The 23,440-nt window shown below is 35.4% G+C and overlaps 1 protein-coding gene across 1 annotated transcript; it reads right to left on the minus strand.

The window, feature by feature from the left end:
• Positions 1 to 3,669: 3,669 nt before the first annotated feature.
• LOC142348124 (uncharacterized) lies at positions 3,670 to 15,492 on the minus strand. The gene is made up of 6 exons (XM_075399307.1): positions 15,278 to 15,492; positions 12,708 to 12,761; positions 9,415 to 9,492; positions 5,531 to 5,584; positions 5,338 to 5,415; positions 3,670 to 4,081 (listed from the first exon to the last, which is right to left on the minus strand). The coding sequence occupies exons 1-6, from the start codon at positions 15,356 to 15,358 to the stop codon at positions 3,995 to 3,997; spliced, it is 432 nt and encodes a 143-aa protein (XP_075255422.1). The 5' UTR covers positions 15,359 to 15,492; the 3' UTR covers positions 3,670 to 3,994.
• Between the last annotated feature and the right edge of the window lie 7,948 nt (positions 15,493 to 23,440).

The raw sequence follows: 23,440 nt of genomic DNA on the forward strand, positions 1-23,440 counted from the left end.
TGACGAAAAGAACAACAAACTGAAAAAATTGAAATATCCTGAAAACTCTTGAAATTGTTAAGTATACTAAACTTTAAGACTTTTCGCTATAAACTGACTGGTTTGGGTAAAATCATTGGTTCAAACCTCGATTACAAGCTTATGAAACCGGTCAGCATTTTACGGCTACCTAAAGAATAAAAAAAACAGGCAAAATTAGCAAATTAAAAAATAAAATAAGCGAGAAAAATGTCAAGGCCATTAAAAATGAACTTTTCAGTAAAATTTGTTTACTTTCAATTAATTTTGTAGCGCCAATGGGATAGTATTTTTAAACAATTTGACTCCAATAAATCAACAAACATGAAATATCTTAAAACCACGAAATTTTAGAGAAAACCCGTAGTCTCAACGCCATTAAATTCAATAGCTCTCAAAGGAAGCTAACAAATACGCTAGGTTACAGATCAAAGAGACAACAAAAATGCTTTTCATTCACAAGTCATCGATAGACTTCACAATAAATCATTGACAATGAAGTTAACAACACCCAATACAGGCAAAATTAAAAAATTAAGTAGAGAAGTGTGAGAAGAAAGTGTCGAAGCTATTTAAACCATGTTTTTCTGTGAAAACTTTACGTATGACACATTGAAGATCTTCTCTAAGCCAAAGTAACTATCAATATTAGGATGATGGGTTAAGATTCCAAAAGGAACCGAAATTGAAAAAAAGTCCAGAAATTTTTTTTTTAAAATTTTGAAAACTCGTGCATCGAAGTGATAACACCAATAGCTGGAACACAAAACCTCTAACTAAAAGTTTTTTGATTCAATTAAAACGGAAGGGGATCCGGTAATTACTGAGACAGACATACAGTTCAGGAAAATATGCTTAAGGCCGGTTGATGTTAAATAAATTTCTCGAAAAATCTTTTTTAAAGTCTCAACAGCCATTAAATTCAATAGCTTTCAACGGAAGTCAATAAATATGCTCACTTATGACTCGATTGGAGGAAAACACTACTTGTAAGACATTGGTTTCCAATAAGACATCACAATAAGTCTATGACTATGGAAACAACAACAAATACAGACAAATCCAAAAATTCAATAGGAAATTGCGAGAAGAAAGTGTCGAAGCCATTTAAACTGTAAACTTTTCGCGGAAAACTTTATCTATGATCCATTGAAATTGTTCTCCGAGCCAATGAGAGATATCAATATCAGGATAATGTGATAAGATTTCAAGAGCAACCAATATTACGAACATATCCGAAAAATTTTTTGAAAAATTTTTAAGTCTTGTTGCATTGAAGTCATATAACAATTAGTTAGAAGAAAAAACTTTTAGCCATACTAATTTTAGTTGCAGTAGAAAGAAAGGTGGTCCTCTTTTTACTGAGACTGAATTACAATTCACGAAAACAAGTTTATGATCAGTAAATGTTAAACAAAAATTCGCGAAAAACTAGTTTTAACTTCTTAAAAGCCATTAGCAGCTGTCCACTCAAAGCTCTAGATAGGTTCACTTAGTGCTCATTTCGGAAACTATTCGAATTTTTGTCAACAAGTCTATGCCATAGGACTCCAAAAGTTTAGTAAAACGTCAAAAAGAAAATCAAAATTTCATTTAAAATTACGAAAATTAAGAGTCGAAGCCAAAGAAAAAAAACACGATTGATTCCTTATAACGAATTTTTGTTCTTTGGGCTTCCTTAGACTGTTATTCAGGTTGTAATTAACGGAACCTCGATTTGAAAAGTTATCAGTCTCCCGGTGACTTGAGAAAACAAAGAAAAATATTAAAAATTTTAAAAAAAGAGCTCTCAAATAGAATTCGAATTTTTTTGGTAGTACACTTCCCTATGAGACCAGAATTAGTCTTTTTATCGCCCTTCGTTTGTCTATTAGGAATTCAAAATTGATTCATTTTGTGGCGTGAAATGGAATTTTGAATTATTATTTTTATTAAAATGTCTTAATTTGAAAAGTCAATCCTCGATAACTCCTCGAAAAAAATGAAATTCAAAAAAAAACTTTAGCTTCCATATCTACGCTGGACAAGCTTTTTAAAGATACCACTCTACTTTCTCTACGATGAATATAGCGATCGACCAAAATTGACTGAACAAAAAAACCCATTTGAGTATATAGTTCCTCCCCCAACAAGTGGGGTCGGAACAAAAATTTTGGTGAGGAAAAAATTGCGGTACAGCGGCTGCCTCTTTTATCGATTATTACAGTAAAAGTAGAAAACTTTTGATAGATTTATGATTTTAAGAGTTTCATTTTTCACAGCATTCACTGAGTTTATGCGTTTCATTCACAGCATATCTATGAATGTATTGCCGTTTATTGCGAGATGTCTTGTTGATTGATTTTGCGGTATGTGCTATCTGATATTAATAGCTGCTTCGGAAAGCGCGGTATCACTTTCGGAAAATAATTTTTATCTGGCATTTCAAAATTTTATAGTATACGCGAATTATCCTGCTTTTCTAGCAAATTATCAATCCAAAACTTTGGATGTCTGTTCTTTGAAGTATTCAGTATCTTTCACCAGACGATTTTTTGTCTCTTTCCGGAAAGTAACAGTCTGTTTCTGCAGTTCGTACTGTGCCAAATTGTTTTCTAGAGATTTCTTGATTCTATCCTTCTCATTTATTTTTTCACTGGTTTCTAGCAGTTCACAATTAGTTCCTCTTTGTTACATTTTGCAAGGACTTTTTTGAAAACATGATGATATTGTATTGCTTTTAGTAGTTAAATAATAAACAAAATTACAGCATCATTTTTTAAAAAGTTGGGGGGTAATTGTACCTGAAATAGAAATAAATATTATGTGATGTAAATGGTTTGGTCTCACCCGATGACGAGATGGAATACAGCCCAATGATAACTAGAATACCCAGTAGTAATATACTATAGCTTGAAAAAAAAAGAAGTTTTTCACTCCATATATTTATTGTTGAGTACGGCTTGGACGTTCATTATTTTTTAGTGCTCAGAAAGGATTACACAAAATTTATTAATTCAGGTTCAAAATTTAAACGCAGCTGACTTCTGACTTCTCATATGCTTCTCATTGCTGACTTCACCTGGTGTCAGTATGTGTCAGTAATCTTACAAAATCTTATAATATATAACCTTCATTTGCCAATTCAACCCATGAGGGGTTCTGGGGAAAAATTGGAATTCGGATTTTTTTTTCTAGAAATTGGATTGAACAATTTCTTATAAAGAATTGGTTAATGGGTTTTGAGATGATATTGATATTTTGCACAATTTAGCAGTAGTGATTTTACTCAGCGTACTGAAATGTGGTTCCTATTTAAAAACAAAACTTAATGTTACGCGGATTAAGTTCTGTTCATTAACTGAGTTTTTTTGTGTTCCAATTTAAAAATGGTGCGCTAAAAACTACATAGAAAAGAACTCATATATTTTCAACCCCTCCAAATCTTAGAAGATAGACGCTTAACGTATTTCTTCGAAGATCTTACAAGACAATCTCTATTTCTAATTTTTCGTGTCTTTGCCTAAGAGTCATTAATCTACCATAGTCATACAACAAAATCAGAGTTTGTCTCGACTACGAGTTTAAAAAACGTCATTATCGTTCTGCATTTCGCAGTTTCAAATTTGATTTGAACTAAAATACGTTTTTTCTCCTCCTCTGTGAATAAAACAGTTTTCTCTTTCAGAATTGATGAAGAGACATATCATTTAACCGAAACCCAAAGAAGACTAAAAATTTGATTAAAATATTAAAAATTTAGAGACGTTTTTCAAGTGATTGTGAAATGCACCGTGTCTAATTATCATTTTGAGTTTGAATTTGATCATTTAAATTTTCAAGTTGTCCCAAAACTGAATCCTATTTTGTTGATGTTCTGATTGGCTGTTAGTATCTGCTGCTGTATACTGTTTGATTTAAAGTGTCAGATTCGATTTCTTGATTGTTAGTTTTTGCTGTTGGTTTGACTGTTTATTTTTGTATTTATTTGTTTGTTCTACTCGTAGAGGGGCAAGATGGCTGTGCCTGGGTTGACAAATCTCTCTTTCTTCAGCTGAGTTGCCTTCACAACATCATCTGTGGCCTAAAAGACACACAAAAATGATTTTGTACACTTGACTGAATTGAAGAAAAACGATGTTCAAGTTTTTAGAGGGTTTAATTCCAAGTGATTAACAAGAACATCATTAAAACATTAATATTATTCTGCTAGCGATTGTCGTGCTTTTTTGTCAAAGAAAATGTTATTTGTCAAATTAATTCATAGGCCTAGTTCTGTGGCATATAAAAACAAAATGAGAATCGTGTAATAAACTTAACATGTTGTCAATATAAACAGTCAATTTTTAGTAGTCTATTTTATTTATTAGGAGTCTATAATGAGGTTTATATAGAATATAAAATGCCTCTTTATAGATTTTTTAAAGAGGCTTTTTTAGAACAATCGAGATCTTCAATTTCACACATGATTTCTGTCCGATCACAGTAAAAGTCAAATTTCAATCTGTCAGGTACAATATCATGATCAGATCTACAAAGTTTTTCAGAATTTGTCATACTCATAAACGCGTTTGAATGGACTATGCATATGACTGTGTATATGCACTGCTTCAAAAATGAGGATTCCAGTTAGTATGTGAATGTAAAGATTCAGCTCTGAAATGTCCTGGGGATAGGGCCCGGGTAGACTATCGTATCAAGAATGTTTAGTAAGTTAGCACCTAGTTTCAGCGGTAAATTTAATCCAACGGTTATAAATTAAGTTCAGTGGTTCACAAAATTGGACGTGGCCATACTTGGAATTAGAACAGGCGGTATCGGGGTCTGCTATGTCGAGGTTTGCTAGGCAATGCATTTGGGTACGACGCTGTTTAAGCAATTATTGTTCTTTTAAAATTGACTAGGGTATGAAAGAAACTCCTTGGTAAGATAACGCAGACTCAACAATGGGTTTTAAACAGTCCAAATTGAAACGCGATTGTGTGGTCTCATCTGCAGCTCCATCCAAAGTTTTCTTTTTTAAAGAAATGGTCTGTACCAAAAGATGAATTTCTGTTGAGATATTTGTTAAACACTGTCGAGTTTCATAACCGTCGTCTGACAATTCATATTTTTCTTTGTGAAACATAAAAATCGCTTGCAGGACTACGAATATAATAAAGTTGAAATTTTATAATTGATGCTGTGATAGCGTTTTGGTATAACAAACAGCTTTGAGGAATAATTCAGTCTTCTAGGATGTTAAATGAATCAAATCATAGCCTTGTTTGGACAACTAGGGTGCATTTGAAATGAGAGATAGTAGTATAAGTGGAAATAGAGAGAAAGGATGATTGATACCTTTGAGATCTGAGGTCTGACCAGTGTCTCAATCTGTTCATCCCTGTGTTCCCCTGCCTCCTTCAGTTCATTCACACCCTACACAATACACACACACGCATGAGCAAATAAACAAACAAACACACAAATTTAAAATGGACTGTAACAATTTAGTGTGAATAAATATGATGATGAAAGTGATGATTAAGAGTACCTTTTCCATCTTTTCCACTGCAATTGCACTCTCGGTGTCATAAGTGTCCTCAATCTGAAACAGAAATTACTAAGAATTCTTTTGTCAATCAGACAAAACAACAGTTTAACATCTCGATCTACAACCTCTCTCGTGAGGTCGAGACATCGATATCTCTAGTCAATTAAAAAAGTTCTCTTTGAAAGGTTTTTTTTGCAGAATCGACTTGAAGATGCATCGTCTAAATTATCTTCTCCCAAAGTCTTTCAATATTTCACACGATAACCATCTCTTTTTTCGCAAGATCTTTCAAGACAACTTTTTTTCTTACAAATATCAGTTTATAGGCGTAAATTCTAAATGGATCAGGCTTGCGCTCAATTACTATCCAATATCGATAATTCGTCTGTTGAATTTGTGGATGATCTGGATGATTTTGATAAAAGGGCACTATTAATATTGTGTGAAGTGAAACAGTTAACACTATGAAACCCCAAATATTATAGTACAAGGATCTTCAATTTTTGTTATGTCAAAAACGCGAAAGGCAAAAAGATTGTTCTCCTAGCCAAACCCTTTGATTTAAAGATAAACAAAAACAAACAAATCTGTTTCTTTCACTTATCAGTTATTTGACAACACAGTTTTCCAGTTGCACAACGTGAACAAAAACTTAACATTGTGATGATTAACAACAGTTGCATGGAGATATTTTGGAGATATTTAATGTATCAGTTTGTTTTCACAATTTCTTTTGAAGAAAAATGAAAAAAATAGGTGGCATATAATCTCCGTTTGCTACGATAAATACACTAAAATTTCTCAAACACCTGACGAAAAAAAATACCAGTTCAATTCAAAGAATATTAGTATTTCTAATGATTCAGGATCTTCTAGAAAAAAGCAGCTTAGAAATTGATCAATACACCAGCTTTATAACAAGTTTAAAATAAATTAAAAAATATTTCCAGGGAAATGATTGTCTCAGCAAACATAATTTGCGGCTCTAGACAAGTGAGGATAGAATCTTTCAGGATCTTGCATTATTCTTGCAAATAGCGTTTATCTTACAAGATCTTGCAATATTCCTGCAAACAACCCCAATCTTGCAAGATGCAAGATCCGGACGCTTATCTTGCAATAATTTTGCAAGATAGGCGTCGAAAATGCTGAGAAAAAGGAGCAATTTTAAACACTGATTAACTCAAAGATCATGTTCTTCTTGTTCAAAACAGAAACTTTCATATCATTTCTGCCTTCAGAAATGTATATGAAAAACTTATTTCCTTGAAAACTGTTAATGATGGTTTCCATGTTTGATTCTGTACAAACATTTTGTAATAACAAAACTGCTGAAATTCAATTTTTGTTGTTTCCTTGAGCCAGGTTGCTGACAGTTAGAAATTCTTATTAAAATCATTTGCAGTGCCCATTAGGTGATGTAATAATTTTCTTCCAAATAATTCCTTCTGCCATAACCTTTTCAAATCTATTGAATATTTAACTCAGCTTTTTAAAAAGTTTGATTTTTTTTCTGTGTAAGAACTTATATTAATCGAAGTTTTTTAAAAAAACGTTTTCTCACATTTTTTTTGTTTGTAAAAATAGTTTTTTTTAATAACGATAATAGCAAACAAATAAATAGTTGTTTAAAGTAACGAAGGAAGCAAGCATTTCGAAAATGAACAAAAGAGTTTCAGATTTTATGACTAATCAATGATGTGCGCACTCTTGAAAAGATATCCCTTTAAACTATATATTTGAAATAGAGACTAGGTGTTTGTCTTTGATTCAAAACAATTTTTGAGACAATTTTGTTTTTGACAAAAACTGCTTCGACAACTGAATTGCTGGCATTGTAGAGCAAATCAGATATTTTTGATCATGAAACAAGGTCATCCTCATCATCATAAACCGTAGACAGTTGTTTGAACCATTGTTAAAAAGACCAAGAACGAAAATTCTTCATTCTTTAGAATTCCAATTTAGAAGAATTTTATGCCTTTCTAATTTTCGCTCGTTTGTTCCAGCTTAGTTGGCAATTTCGTCTCATCAATACATTTATACGGGGTTTATGTTCGGCAAAATAAAAACCTACTCATTTAGCAGTGAGAGTATAAGTTAAAAAACTGGCATTCCTTGTCAACCCAGGTTGAGGTCCAGACCCCAATTTTCATCTGATCAGACCTTCCAGGCCAAAATTATCTCTGATCATACTTTCGAGACGGAAATTAACCCTGATCAGACTTTCCAGACCCAAGTTACCTCTGATCAGACTTTTCAGACACAAAGGGTTCCTGATCAGACTTTTCAAACCGAAGGTGTTCTGATCAGATCATCTTCAGACCATGGTCCAGACTCAAATTCAGACCATTGCATATACCTTAATTAGATTATGATCAGACTCAGGTGCGCTCGAAGGGGTTTTGATCTGACCCAGTTGCGCTCGAAGCATTTTGGCCAGACCCATTTGCGCTTGCAGATGTTTATGATCAGACTGAAGCGCGCTCGAAACCGGTTCTGATCGGACTCAAGTGCGCTCGAAATAGTCTGATTAGAGACAAATTTTAATTACGAAAAAGCTCTTAATTTTGCTATTGTATAATCTTTTCATAAAAACTGATGTTTGCAGTATTTAATACATCTAAGAAAAAATCTAATATAAGAGTAATGCTAAAGAGAACGAAACCCAACTGTTGAGAACAAATTTTATTTAGTGTTCCGTTTAAAGTATATTTCGGACTCAATGGATGAGTTTAGGCTGCTTTCCATAAGGGACATCGTGGTCTCCAGTTGATCAAAAATGCCTCTAAGGGGACCGGCCTCTGCTATCAGCTGGACCCTTTTCTTCTGATCAGAGGTATCGGACTTTAGATGAGTCTCTGATCAGAGCGCTGCTTCATTGCTGCTTCCTGGCATAGCCAACATCTCTCATTAAAAAAACTGAAAAAATCGCATCAAAAAAGCTGAAAAATATGAAAAAAAAATTAAAAAATCAGGCGCTCGAAATTGTCCCTGATCAGACCCTAGTTCGATCGAAGTCTCAGCTGATCAGACCAAAGTGCGCTCGAAGACTCCTCTGATCAGACCCAATTGCGCCCGAGGTCGCCTCTGATCGGACCCAAGTGCGCTCGAATCCGCTTATGGTCAGACTTTTTGGACCAAAATTACCCCTGATCAGACCATCTCCACACCATCGTCCAGACTGTAGTGCGCTCGAACTTTTGTCCAGACCCCGTAATTTCGGTCTGGGAACACACGGGTGTGCGCTCGACTGGGTCTGATCATAACCCAATTTGGATCTGGACCTCAACCTGGGAAGCATTATCTCCTTTGTCGCTACAAAACTTTGAAGCCACAGATTTTTTCTTTTAAATGTCCTATTTTTCTTAAAGTTAGATAACATGCCTAATAAACATGTTTAATAAAAATCAGTTGAACGCATGCATTTTTATCAAACAACTCACAGATTATTTTTTGCTTCATTGATAAGTGAGAGCTCAAAAGTCCGTTAAAAGCATAAAATTATTTTACTTTTACAGTAAATAGTGCGCGAATGGACGAATGCTACTTTCTTGTGTGTATGCAATACACGCCACTATTAAAACTATTTTCAACTTCTCCGGTATTATAACAATTTACAAAAGAATCGCATATGATAGCGTTGTTGCGCGTGATCACAATAATATGATAGTCATGTGGTTTGTTGATCATGTTTTGGTTACCAATGCATATTTTTTTTATTTTTTCTCAATAAAGAGTTTGAAAAAAAACATTGCTATACTAAGCATGATTAAATTGCTTTATATGGTAAAGAGACGGTACTCATAACTACGATGCATGTCGATTTGAACGATTTATCAATAAATGTGATTGTTATGTATAGTAATGACGTATTTACTAACAGTGTTGTCGACGAATGGCGAAAGATGCGTCATCTGTTCATAGCCTGTCTCTTCTGTGTGTTTGATATCTCCAACTACCTAAAATCATACAAGGATACATACTAATACACAATAATAAACACCCACACTCACTCACTCACTCACACACACACACTCACAAACACACACACACACACACGCCCACACACACACGCACACACACACACACACACACAAACACACACACACACACACACACGCCCACACACATACACACGCACACACACACACACACACGCACACACACACACACACACACACACACATACAAACACACACACACACACAGACACATACAAACACACACACACACACACACACACACACACACACACACACACACACACACACACACACACACACACACATACAAACACACACACACACACAGACACATACAAACACACACACACACACACACACACACACACACACACACACACACACACACACACACACACACACACACACTCGCGTGCAATAAACACACACCCGGGCCCATTGTCCTCCCTAAAGTCCTCCCCTTTTAACATACGAGTGGGGTGGAGGTAGAGGGGTGAGGGAAAATTTGTTGGACTATAATGCGAGGACCATTGAAGAGTTACCCCGTGACCAAAATTGCGATGTAAGAGTGGGCTGCATTGGGACAACTTTCGAGTAATTACAACCGGGTTGAGGTGTGGAAAATTGCCAAGAGGCGTAAGATTTGCGGTGAATTTGAATAACAAGTGTAAAATTTTTGCTCACTGAAATGAAAGCGGGAAAAAAACTTTTAAGCGGTGAAATATTTTTTTCACCGCTTATGCGGTGAAAAAATATATTTCACCGCTAAAACTGCTTAGGCGGTAAAGAATATTTTTCACGGCTAACAGCAGAATGCGGTGAAAAAAAAATTCAGCACCACCAGGTTGCGATGAAAAAAACTTTCACTGCTACCAAGATGCCGTGAAAAGAAACTTTTCACCGCTATAATGGCGAATCTTACAAAAATTTGCTGCTAAATTCATCACTTATTTTAAATTCAGAGGAAAAATCGTTGAAGTAAGTGACAAATGGCGAAGTGGAGTATGAAGTTGTTGAGATGTAGGAGGTGACAGGTTCGAACCCTTGAACGGCAGTTTTTTTTTGGAAGAAACTTGGTAAATGCGGAAAAAAACTTTTCACCCCCAAACACCGCAAATCTTACAAAAATTCACTGCTTTCAAGGCCAACAGCTGCGGACGGTTTGCGGTGAATTTTTTCCCGGCTATTCACCGCTAATCTTACATTAATTTTTGACCCCACTTCGGCCCGGGCATTTTGACTTAAATTGCGATGTAAGAGTGGGTTAAAAAGGGCTACAATGCCAAAATTTTTAAGTAATACGCCCACCCCGAACTATACTGCGATGTGAGTGTGGGTTTCAAAGTGTTGCATTGGGAGGACATTTGAGAAGATACCCCGACCAAAACAGTTGGTCAAATTGCACAGGAACGGAGCAACAAACGTGGACAAATTGTGTAAGAGTGAGGGAGGTAAACTGTTCGGAGAAAATAAATTTCTGTAAGAATTGGGTTACCAAAGGGTAAAGTGGTGCAAAGAGGAGCGGTAATTTGTTCAAAGAGGTGTACAATTGTGTAAAAATTGGGCTGGAAATTGGGAAAACTGTTTAAAATTAGCGCCTCCAAGGGGGTAGAATGATGAAAGAGTGGGGAAGGGTAAATTGTTGAGAGAATATTAACTTTTTTTAAAACTGGGACTGTGTAGGTTGCTAAAATGATTTAAGAAAGGGGCTGCGAAGGGGGTATAAAAAAAGCAAGAGTGGGTGTGAAATGTGGGGAGATTTTGATTTTTTGTCCCCACTCGTACATCGTTTTGGTCTGCAATGGGCTTCCAGGACGTATGTAGAAAGATGTAAGAGTGAGGAGGTAGAAAATAATCAAAACACCACTCCTACATCTTTTCAGTCTGTCAAGAACGATAAAATGTTGTAAGAGTTTGGGTGTCTTCTCCAATGTCCCTTCACTCATACATCATTTTATTTACCCCCTGGCAATCCAGTGCAGCTCAAAAAATGTTAGAGTTTTGAGTTGCAGTTTCCTTCAAAACCTTTAATTGCAGCCCTAACCTTTTATCTGTTTGGGCGGGAAAATTCGACTCGGGATTTTCCATATCTTTATTCGTAAAAAAAGGATCTTTTCTGTTTCGGCCCCCAGTGCTTTAAATGACCCCCAGTTACATAATTTTTGTTGTTATATAGCAGGTTACTATGTAAGGAAATAGCACGTGCTCCTGGAGGTCATAAAAAATTTCTGCTGTCTAAGCTGGGGGTCAAAACAGAATAGGTCCCAAAAAAGTTAAAATTATGCTTTGTTTTGAAGTTTGTTGTTAGCTATAACAAGGCAAGGTTAAGGCTTTTGAGCGGAGCAGAATGATATAAGCGTAGTGAGGTAACTCAATGACAGGTGTTAAATGGTGTAAATATCGGGCTGCCAATTGGGGTAAAATTATGTAAGAGTGAGGGTGTAAGAGATAAATTAGCCCCCTACTCCTACATCTTTTTGGTCTGTCAAGGGGTTTAAAATGGTGTAGGAGCTTGGGGTAGTGGAGAAGTTTTCCTCTGACTTTTTGCTTCATTTTACCTCCCTTGACTCACCAAACAGATCTAAGACTAATGGGTTAATTTACATTTTACACCCTCACTTGGCATCATTTGACGCCCCCTCCCTTGGTAGCCCAAAGAGATGTAAGAGTGTTGAGCCGCATCTTCTTAAAACATCCTTTCATTGCAGCCCCACTCTTAAAGTTTTGTGGGCGGAAAAATGCAACCGGGGCACACACACTTTAACCCCACCTCAACCCACCCACCCACCCACCCACACACACACACACACACACACACACACACACACACACACACACACACACACACACACACACACACACACACACACACACACACACACACACACACACATACTCACACACATACACACAAAACACACACAAACACACACATATACACACACACCCACTCACACACACACACGCACACAACACACACAAGCACATACACACTTATCATGAAACACAAAAATAGTTACAATTTGTAAATACTATCAATTTAACTGTTCTCAAGCAAAAAGCTGATAAACGTTTACTATTTCCAGCATCCTCTGGTACGATTCTCAATTACAGAGAAAATACATTTGAATTGAATTGGCACGCTTGGTACTCACAGCTTATCCATTCATGTATCTATTTAATATACTTACAATGTCTGCTTTCTTCTCAAATGCTCTGTTGCCAGCTGCGATCTCTTTGTTCAACTGAAACATCCACACAAATGCAACACATTTACAATACATGATAAATCTCATGTCAATGTCCTTTTTCAAATTTTTTTAATCAATAGACGGTTGGTGGGGTTAATGTCATTGAACGGACATTCAAAACTACAGAAAGCTAGAGCCAAAAAATATCTGATTATATCGGGGTCTCACCCTACCAAATTATAAATGAAAAATGAGATAACTCAACTTTGGTTTGTTTCTCTGAAAATTCCCAGTAATCTATTTGGTACTACAAAGACTCACCAGTACCAAACACTACACCAAACGGAGCCATCATAGTTATTTTGGCTTCGTTGTCTCTCCGCATAAAAATGAACAAAACAATCATCTTAATATGTATAATTTTAAAAAACAATTTCATATGGACCGATTTACATTTAATAACGACGACTAAACTGTCTGACCTACTTCCTAGTTTTGACTAGTTTCGTGGTGCCACAAGGAAGATTTACCTTCTATTGTTCTTTTTTCTCTTTTTTCTTTTTTGTCGAATGAAAATTTGAAAATATTCTGGATAGTGCTCCTCAAGGGTAGTGCTTTATCAGAACACATAAAATATGATCAGGGGGCATAAAAACACCCCGAGCAACAGATTTATAGGACTTGAAAAATCGTTTCGGTTGGATTTAGTAAGTTATTTGTGAGTTCTTATCCTAACTACTTAAGATTTAGTTGATATTAAATGCTTCTAAGTAGCAACAGTATACGTCAAAGCCAATCAGTAAAATGTAGTTTAAGACCGCTATTGGTAATCCGAGCGAATTTCATAAACTCAATTTAATGTTTTAATTATTTTCGTCAAGTAGGCACGCTGTTCATCGCTTTTGGGGAAAACAACAAGCGCAAATATTTACACTATGGAACCAAAAAGCTACGTACACCTGACGAGTTTTAAAAAAACCATTACAAACATCAAATAACAGAACATTTTGATTTCGATTTTGTTGTCTTATAACAAGTCATGGGACCCTTAGTTTGAAAGTCTAGCAGACGGTTTGTATAGTTTCCATACCGGTTTCTAATGACATCTGGGTCATTTTTGTTCCAAATTTCTGACACATTTTTATATCTTAATTTTCCCAAAGAAGTTGTCCGTATTCGTACTCGCTGCTGCAAATTTGCCCATATTTTTGATTGGATTTACATCTGGACTATGTTCTGCCCATTCGAGCACCTTCCACTCCTTTTCTTGAAAACAGTTTCCGATAACTTTGGATTTGTGCGCAAGAGCATGACCTTGTTGAAAAAAGCCAGGAAAACGCAATTTTTCGTAATTTTTCAAAACTTTCGAATAGTCGGCAGCGTTTAGTTTCCTTGAAAACTTAAAAATCAGTTTCTGTCCGCCTGATTGTATTGCAACCCAAAACATGAGGTTGATTGTCCGAACACACTTTTGTTGAATTTTTTTCTCAAGAAATCTCAATCCATTTCTTCAAAAAAAAAAAAAACAATTCCGAGAGCCCACACCCCGCCCACTGCTTCGTCAGTAAAAGTAACATGTCGCCAGTAATAAAAATGCTACTGAAGGCTATTGGCAAACTCATTTGAACAAAAGCACTCGCTTTTTTAAAAACTGACTTCTTTGCTGTATTTCTCTAATGATCAATGTTTTTTCTTAAGAACTTGTCTAACTGCAGCTCTGGAAATTGTATCATCGCAAGCGCTATGAGTAACTCTGATACGCTTCATAGAGTTCTTGGGATCAGTTAAAACATCGTTAACTGTTTTTTTGGTTTTTAAACGTTTTTGGGAGTCATCCGCTCAATTTGTTTGAAAATGTGATTTTTTAGATAACGTTTTTATGCACGTTGTTCACTTGATCTTGATTTCAGGTTGAGTTCTTTTTGTATTTTCCTCCATTAGAATCTGAAATCTCGTGAAGTATCAACTTGGCAAACAGTGAAAGAACTAAGTGGTTTAACCTCTTTTCTGCTCATGCTGCGATAAATAAATTAAAAGTAAAGTTAAAATTAAACTAAATTGAGTGAGAGACCAGTCGATAAACAAATTATGAACAAATAAACTTTCATAAAAGGCTAGCTAAAATATGATCACAAGGTAATCTAAATTCTATTCGTCTTTCCTTATAATTACCTGACCAATGAAAGTCTATACCGCAAAATCGAGTATGTGCTCCAAATGCTTTTTTTTTCACAGAACAAAAAAATTACTGAAATTAAGAAATTAATGATGTTTTGGATTGGTCTGATCATATGACATTTCAATTTCGGGTTTGGATTATTCTGTTATATGAATTTCTTAACGAGGCCATTGATTTGATGTTACTGCTGTAAAGTATTGCAAAGGTGTTTTACTTCATTCCGATTTCTTCGGAGTGAATTTTTAACGCACTTGTTTGGAAAAGGGGTATCAGGGCTATTAGCTCTGCTGGGTGGACAAGGTCATTGAAAGTGTCATTTTATCAACCCATTAATTAGGAACATTTTCTTGTTAGTTTTGAAATAAATCTTAGTACCAAATCGACATCTTACCTTTGATTGAAGATCCACCCCATAACCACTGGCAGAGACAACTAACAGTGAAACACAGAGAAGGTTACTAACAGCCATCATGACCACAAACAAACAATCTCACTCAAAAGTGTAAACAACACACAATTGATAATGATACAATATGTTTTTGTTTCACTAGCTCGCACTTTTTGGGATATTCTATCGGAATGATTCAGAGGGAAAAAAGTGGGAAAATGACTGGGTCCCACAAGACGTGTCCTCTCTTCCATATTATACACTATTGCATGGAATCACAACAGAAGGCAGACTAGGTTAGTGAGGTTTGTGAGACTGACTTCATTTCCATTCAAATATCTTCACAAAAGTTAGTTCATCCAAATGTTGAAAGAGAGAGAAGAGAGAAGCATGAGATGGAACTGAGCGGTTGATAAGAAAGGTTCTCATCAGCTAACAGCTTCAATGTCGTTGTATCATTGCACATAAGGACTGCCAACAAAGGCATGACAAGAAAACCTGCTTCTCCAAAATATTTGCGAAATTCACGAATTTTCATTGTTATCCAATTTTCCTCGATAAAAATCCAACAAGTGCTCTCCAGAAATGTTTAGTTTTGAACATAGAAAATCGTGGATATATTTGGTTTTTGGTATCTGAAAATGCAGAGATGAGGTTCGCGACCCAAACCGGCCCTGATAAGACCGACTTCGGTCGCGCACGGGGGGTAAACCGCGACCGCTCCACAGTCTGGCAGCACTACCTACGGCCTGGATAGTCTTATCAGGGCCCTATCCAGAAACTGCACGGTCTGATCAGGGCACTACCTACGGTCTGGACAGTCGGATCAGAGCTCCGCTCAGAGTCTGGATAGTCTGATCATAGCGTGGTCTAGGGTCTGGATAATTTTGTGGATGGTCTGGACAGAGCTCTTTCCGGAGTCTGTACTGTCTGATCAGAAACATCTCCAGGGTCTGGAAAGTCTGATCAGGACCAGGAGGTCCAACACAAAAAGATCAGTTTCCAAAAAGAAGAAGAGTTTGTTAACCCTCGAGGGGACTGTTTTTGAAGAGAACTTCCCAATTTTACTTGATGAACATCAAAAACCACGATAAGGACTAAGATCTGGTAATTGCCGTTGAGCAGAAATTGTTTCTTTCTTTAGAACTATTATTTTTCCACTGAAGAACCCAGAAACCATATACATAAAACGACGTCTGTTTTTCCGATAAAAAATATACCAATTACTACTGGTATTTAAAAAGTTAAGAGTGTCTGGCTACCCCCAGTGCGCAACGGAAGTGCGTCTAGAACCCACCATGCGAGACTCTAGTTGGTCTGGCACCCCAGTGCGCAACTCAAGTAGGTCTGGCACCCACAGTGCGCTGCTCAAATTGGTTTTACACCCCCAGTTCGCAACTCACGTCAGTCTGGCACCCACATTGCGCGACCCAAATCTGTCTCATCAGAGCCGAAATTGGTCTGGATGGTCTGATTAGAGCTGGCTTGGGTCACGCACCTTATTCTAGGCGCTTCTCCAAGATTTCTGAAATTCTCGATTTTCCATTATTTTCCGATTTCCCCGAAAAAGTGTAGCAAGTGCTCTCCTGAAATGTTCAGTTTTGAACATAGAAAATCGTGGATACATTGTATTTTTGGTATATGAAAAAGCAGAAGGGCCTCGCGCTTTTGTTGTAATCGATTGTATGTTCAATTTTCAATTGTAGGAAAGAGTCGGTGAATTTATTTTCAAGAAAAAGCACATCGAAAGGAAACCTCCTAAATACGTCGCATTTATTTTTTTTTGGGAAAACGATTATTTAGCAATGATCTCATTTCTTTTTGACTACAATTGTCAGCAAGCAAAGGATGAATTTTGAATAGATTTGCAACATATTTTAGAAAAAATTTCTCGGAAAAAAAAATAAATATTGCGAAAGACATCGGACAATGGCAACATGTTTGTAAAAAAAATGAGTTTGAGAGGATTGATGTTTAGAAAGCAGGCTTAAATTCTTAAAATCTTGAATTGAACAACTAGTACTGATCACAATTTATCTCAAGTCTTAAGGCTTGCCAAATTTTTTCAAGTCTAATTCAAGTCTTGGCCCAGACTTAGCATTTCGTGAGTAAAGTCTTGGAAAGACTTGGCAAGTCTTGAGTCAAGTTTTGACCATGAATTGACAAACTTTGCGTCAAGGCCTTACCAAGTCGTGACAATTCTTGATTGTTGCGCAGTTTAAAAATAAAGTAGAATAATAAAGAACATAAAATTTATACATTTCAAAGTTATCAAAAAGTAGTAAAATTCTATTTACGAGAAACTTGGCAATCTGACCAAACTGTTCCTGAATTGAGCAAGTACCAAATTAAAATTTCATATACATTCACTCCTCGAACATACTTTTTTCAGTCGACGAAAAAGGTGGCCATGAATGGGATCGGCGAGCAACATCAAGTTTTGTTTTGTGTCAAGAATTTCTTGAGTCAAGACCTTACCAAGTCAAGACTTTACCAAGTCAAGACCTTACCAAGTCAGGACCTTTTTGAGTTAAGACACTACCAAGTCAAGAACTTACCAAGTCAAGACCTTCTCAAATCTTGAGTCAAGACCTTACCAAGTCGTGACAAGTCTTGATTTTTGCGCAGTTGATAAACAAAGTAGAGTAATCAAAACGTATAAATTATGCATTTCAAAATTAGCAAAAACTAGTAAAAACTTTTTACGAGAAGTTTGTTAATCTGACCGAGCTATTCCTGAATTGAGCAAGTACCTACTTAGAATGCCCTATACATTCACTCCTAGAACAAACTTTTTCAATTGATAGAAAAAAGGGGCCATGACTGGGTTCTTTGAGCAACATCAAGTTTCGTTTTGTTTCATCTTTTTTTTAATTAAGTGAACTTGGTGGAAGTTCGTGTGTATTCTTGTGCTGCTTTATTCCTTTTGGAGATTTTTTAGTCAAGCCACTGTAAATTTTCTTCTTTCGTTATGAAACGAGAGCAAACCAACAATAAAACTGCGCTCAAAACTTGCGGAAGACTTGTCAAGTGAAGGCCAAGACATGCTCAAGAACTTGCCAGGACTGAAGATTTGATTTAAGACGTGCTAAGTTTTAAAATTGACACAATTAGAGCTCCGATACAGACATGATCTAAGACTTACAATTTTATTGAATCAGCACTGATTAGGAACTGACGTTCAGTACTGTTACGCTTAGTTTTCAATAAAAAAGGAAACTATAGTACAAAAAAAATGTGGAAACATACAGCGTGCAAAACCCTTCTAAATTTTTTGAATGTGGAAAAAAGGCAAGATTATATAGGAGCTAATTGAAATTTGGAATTAACACAAACGCAGAGAGAACAGAAACTAAAGAAGCTTCTCGTATGTGAATGGAAAAAAACTATTTCTATAAATTCCAGTTTTGGCGCTCACTTCTCACTATAGAACAAATGACGAAAACAACGAGTAGAACATTGAACCATTTGGTTGTCTGAGACCAATCAACACTTGGATGTTTAGAAACACAAGAAAAAAACAGTGGAAAACAAAAGCATTAACATAATTCTAATCAACTTTTGAGCTAAAGGTATGTGAAACTCAATTTTAATTATTACAAAACTAAAAACTGACAAGAAAAGTCAAAAGATTTCGGTTGGTAATTTTTTCAATTTTTTGTGGTTTCAAATAATGAAAATAAAACAAAACTGTTTTGTGCACCAAAACTATTTCAAAATTTGTCACCCTAAAAAACATGAGGCCGTTAAAAGTTAACGTACAGATTGATGGTATATAGCCAACCAAAACAAAAAGCTTTGGACAGACTATATCCAATGAGTATCATGTTAAAGAAAGATATTGCACAAAATTTCTTCTTGAATGTTTGTTTTCAATTTTTAAAAACTCAAAAATACAAGAAAAACAATTATCTTTTGCATATTTACAGAAAGTGAAGAAAAAACTAATCAACTGGTAATGTTGGACATAATCATTTAGTTCAATTTTCTCTTATTAATTTTAGTTGAGTTAAATAATTACTTTCGTTCCAAGGACTCTTTTTTTCACATAAAAGGTTTTTTCCCGCTGTCTCAACATAAATTTTGAGCATCTGGTCATACTTATTTTTTTGAGTAGACATTCTCTCATTTTGTATCTTGGAGAAAAATCGCCAAATTTCATCTTATAATCTCCTGTCTTCTTCAATCAATCATCTGGTAAAAATAGATTAACTGTTAAATGATTTTTGCACTGCGTATAAACGTTTTATTGAAACGCGCATTCGCACCTCGACTCGAATACAGTTCTACCACTTAACGTCATCACAGAAACTATCCATTTCCAAAACAAAATCTTCATCAGTTAGTTTTGAACGTTCTCAAACTCGTTTAATATCTTTTGACGATAATTTCTAATATGAGTGATCATGAAAGTCTGTAACAAAAATATTTTTTTTCTGAATTATTTGAAGTTCAGGAAACCATCCTACCACTCTTTTCGGATAAAATTATGAAAGATGCTTTCTCAAAAAAGAAAATAAATTTTGTTGACAGCCAAACTTTATTGACTTCAAGAAATTGTAAAACTGCCTCCGGAATTGGAATTTGCGATTAAGCAAAAAGTGTGCTTCCAGAAACAACCCAATATGTCAACTAATCAATTTACAACTAACCACAGAGTTGGTCAAATACAATTATATTTACGGGTACCCACGTTGCGAGTACATGAAATAATAACGTGAACTTTTATAATCGGAAAAGAACTCAAACAGCGCAACTGTGGCCAAATTTGAAAGTTTGACCCCAACAAATTTCCAGCTCAAGGCAAAACACGTTTAAACTCTGGTATTCAAAATCACTTTGCAAAGGTGTGCGGTTAGTCAAAATCGAAAAAACACAGTGATCAACAAAAAGCAAACAATGTTGAAACAAAAGATACCGAACCAACAGGCGCACATCAAGTTAAGGAACTTCATAATAAATATAATCCTCTGTATCGTTCGAAGTAACCATGATAACTTCCGAGGTTGACTGTGTTGCCCAAATCCCATGTTGGACGAGAATCATAGAACCGTTAATAAAAAAATGACCATTGGACAAGTGGACACTGTTGCTATGTTGGATTTGGGGAGAGAGAGTACCATTGTAATTGAAAGCCTGGCTCAACGTATAAATGCTGCTGATGAGTTTTTGCAACGCGAATACAGAAGATTTGCAAACTCAAACCAAATTAACGATACAAAGGGTTCTGAAAATCCCGTCTGCTATTAGTGTCAACAATTAAGTGGCGACTCATATTGATATAATTATTGTAAACATTGGTCACAAAAAGTGTTTTTGTCAAATATATTCTCAGAAGTCTTTTTTATTCAACAAAGTTCTGTGAATGTGTTTAACGAACAAGTTTTTGAGTACTCTCTGAAAAATGAAGTTCATAAAGCTTTTCCCAATCCTGTAACTCATAAGGGTATGTCAAAACACCCATTCAACAAGAAGGTAGAAGAGCAGTTATTAATTTCACATAAAAGTTAATATAAAACTCGTAAGATTCATCGATGAAGAAAAAATAAAGAAGTTAATAGATCAAAGTTTTAAATAACCAAAAAAACTAAACTACCTTAGAAAATTTTTTCGCGACGCCTATCCAATTTTCTAATCAAACGCGCATCCGCACAAGAATTGCACAAGAAACTGTTTTATAACAGACGACTTTCAAGAAACCATTCGTTCATTGTTTCTCAATGAGAAATTGTATATTTTGCGAGAGGCGCTTTCTTCAAACAAAAACAATATGGTTTTTAGCCGAACTAAGTCCAAAAGTACCATGTAACAGTTTTTCGGGAAAGGTTTCAAAACTTCGAAAATTCAATGAACTAAGGAAAAAATAACCACTGCACGCAGAATTTACCAGTATCATTTAAAGGCTTGAGGAAACAAATCCGAACAAACATTAGCCACGGTAGATAGACAAAACGTACATCAAAAATAATTAAAGAACCAAGGAAGTGGGAGTTTACAGTGAGAAACAGTGATCTCGCAAAACTTGAATTGGCTGCAGCGCTATAAACACACTCGTGGATGTTTGCGCAAAAACGAACCTTACCGTACAAGAAATTGACGGAAAAATTGACCGACTTTTATCACTTTTACGACTAAACTTAATGTTTGGCGAGCAATTGCTTCTCGAAAATGGATTTGAGAACTTTTTTATAAAGATTATCACTATATATGATAAGCAGTCAAAACAAAAAGCTTTAATTTTTATAACAAGCGTAATTTGTTTTGTAATTGTTTAAGTCGTGTATAAATAACACTCGGTTAGAAGTCGTGTATAAATAACACTCGGTTACTGAACTGTAGTTATTCACTGCTTGTTCAATTTTTTTATTTTAGACTACATGCACATTTTTCTTTCGTGTCAACCGCTTTTCATGTGTTTAATGTAGTTCATGACTACATTCGCTCCACGGACGCTTTGTTTTTTCAATATATTGTACTCTTCCGCTTTTTCAAGATAACTTATGACAGTTTTTCATGCTTAATTTTTTGAGTGACCACTCTTTCATTTTGCGTCTTCGAGATATGTTGCGCAATTTAACATTATGATCTCGTGTCTTCTTCTACTCAGATCATGTATCCAATAAAACCCAATTTCTTTGGAAACTAATTTCGCACCGCTTATCAAACTTTGTATTTAAACTTGCATTCGCACAGCAAATACAGTTCTACCTCTTAACTTCATCACAGAAACGATGCAGTTCCAGAAAAACTCTTTTCCAAACAATTTCTCATTTTCTCAAAGTTTTTTGAGAACATTTTTTGCGAAATAGTTTCGATATGGGTCATCATGAAAAATTCGAGCAAAAACTGTTTTTTGAAACCGTGGATGTTCATGAAACCATCCTATCGCTGATTTTTGATGAGACATTGTATGTATTATGAAAAATGTTTCCTTAAAATGAAACTAAGATTTATTGTCGGCCGAACTGAGTCTAAAAGTACCATCTAAGATTTTTTTTCGGAAAAATTTTTTTGAGTATGACATCGCAATTTCAAAACTCAATGAACCAAGAAAAAACTAACCACTGCACGGTGCACGTTGAATTTGGCAATATCGTTGCATGGCTTGTGGAAAAAATAAGAACAAACATTAACCGTTTTAGATAGAAATCACGTACACCAACAAAAAATAAAGAACCGAGGAAGCAGGAGTTTACAGTGAGAAACAGTGATCTCGCAGAACTTGAATCGGCTACAGCGCAAGGATTTCAAATAGTAATGACAGGGCGATAAAAAAAATCAGGATCTAAAGAACCGACTTATATCACTTGTACGACTAATTTTATTGTTTGGCGAGCAATTGCTTCTCGAAAACCTCAAACACCCTATTTTGACTGTTAATTTTTTAAACAACAACAGAAAATCCACCATCTCTCCCCAAAAAGATCTGCAATTTCAATCTACTGATAAAAAAATTCCGAGCGTTTCAAACCAAAATGATTAGACGAGCGCCTTAAGTCAGAGCTACACCAAAAAGTCCAAGCGGCGGAAACGTAAAATTGAGATGGAAGAGAAATTGTTTAACCCAAATCTTCCATCAACACCAGCGTCGCAATGGCATGGCATCCAACTCTCATTTGTTGAATGTTTTCAAGCGGAACAAGCCACCGCTGGCTAATCAATACCGAACGAACTTTCAATTTGAACAGTGTTTCCAATAGACCTGAATGCTAGATATCTTTAGAGTTATCAACAAAAATTATTGAGTACAAGAGAGACAGATAAAAAAAATTCCTTCTTAATTTATTCCTTCAACAAACGATTTGAGTTTTTCTATAATAAAGCTTATCACTATATATGATAACCAGCTCAATTAAAAAAATTTAGTTATTATAACCAGCAAATATTATTTTGTATTGAAAAAATTATATAAATAATAACATCTTAAATGAATTAGAGTTATTCGTTGCTTGTTCAATTCTTTGTTATTTGACTACTTGTACATTTTTCGTTTTTTTTTCAACTGCCTCTCTTTATGCTAAATGTGATTCATCATTACATTCGTTCCGCGAACTCTTTGTTTTAATAAAAAAAATTGTATTCTCCCGCTGTCTCAAGATAATTTATGATTAATTTTCATACTTGTTTGTTGAGTGACCACTCTTTCATTTTGATTCTTCGAGATGA

This window comes from Convolutriloba macropyga, chromosome 10 (genome assembly GCF_964194025.1).
Source record: "Convolutriloba macropyga chromosome 10, txConMacr16.3, whole genome shotgun sequence".
Taxonomy (NCBI): Eukaryota; Metazoa; Xenacoelomorpha; order Acoela; family Convolutidae; genus Convolutriloba; species Convolutriloba macropyga.

Excerpts from the sequence above, each read along its gene's own strand:
- LOC142348124 (XM_075399307.1), bottom strand. The coding sequence starts at position 15,358 with ATGATGGCTGTTAGTAACCTTCTCTGTGTTTCACTGTTAGTTGTCTCT. Across the intron at positions 9,493-12,707 it reads TTGAGAAGAAAGCAGACATT|GTAGTTGGAGATATCAAACA; the intron begins GTAAGTATATTA and ends GTATGATTTTAG. Across the intron at positions 5,585-9,414 it reads CGCCATTCGTCGACAACACT|ATTGAGGACACTTATGACAC; the intron begins GTTAGTAAATAC and ends TTTCTGTTTCAG.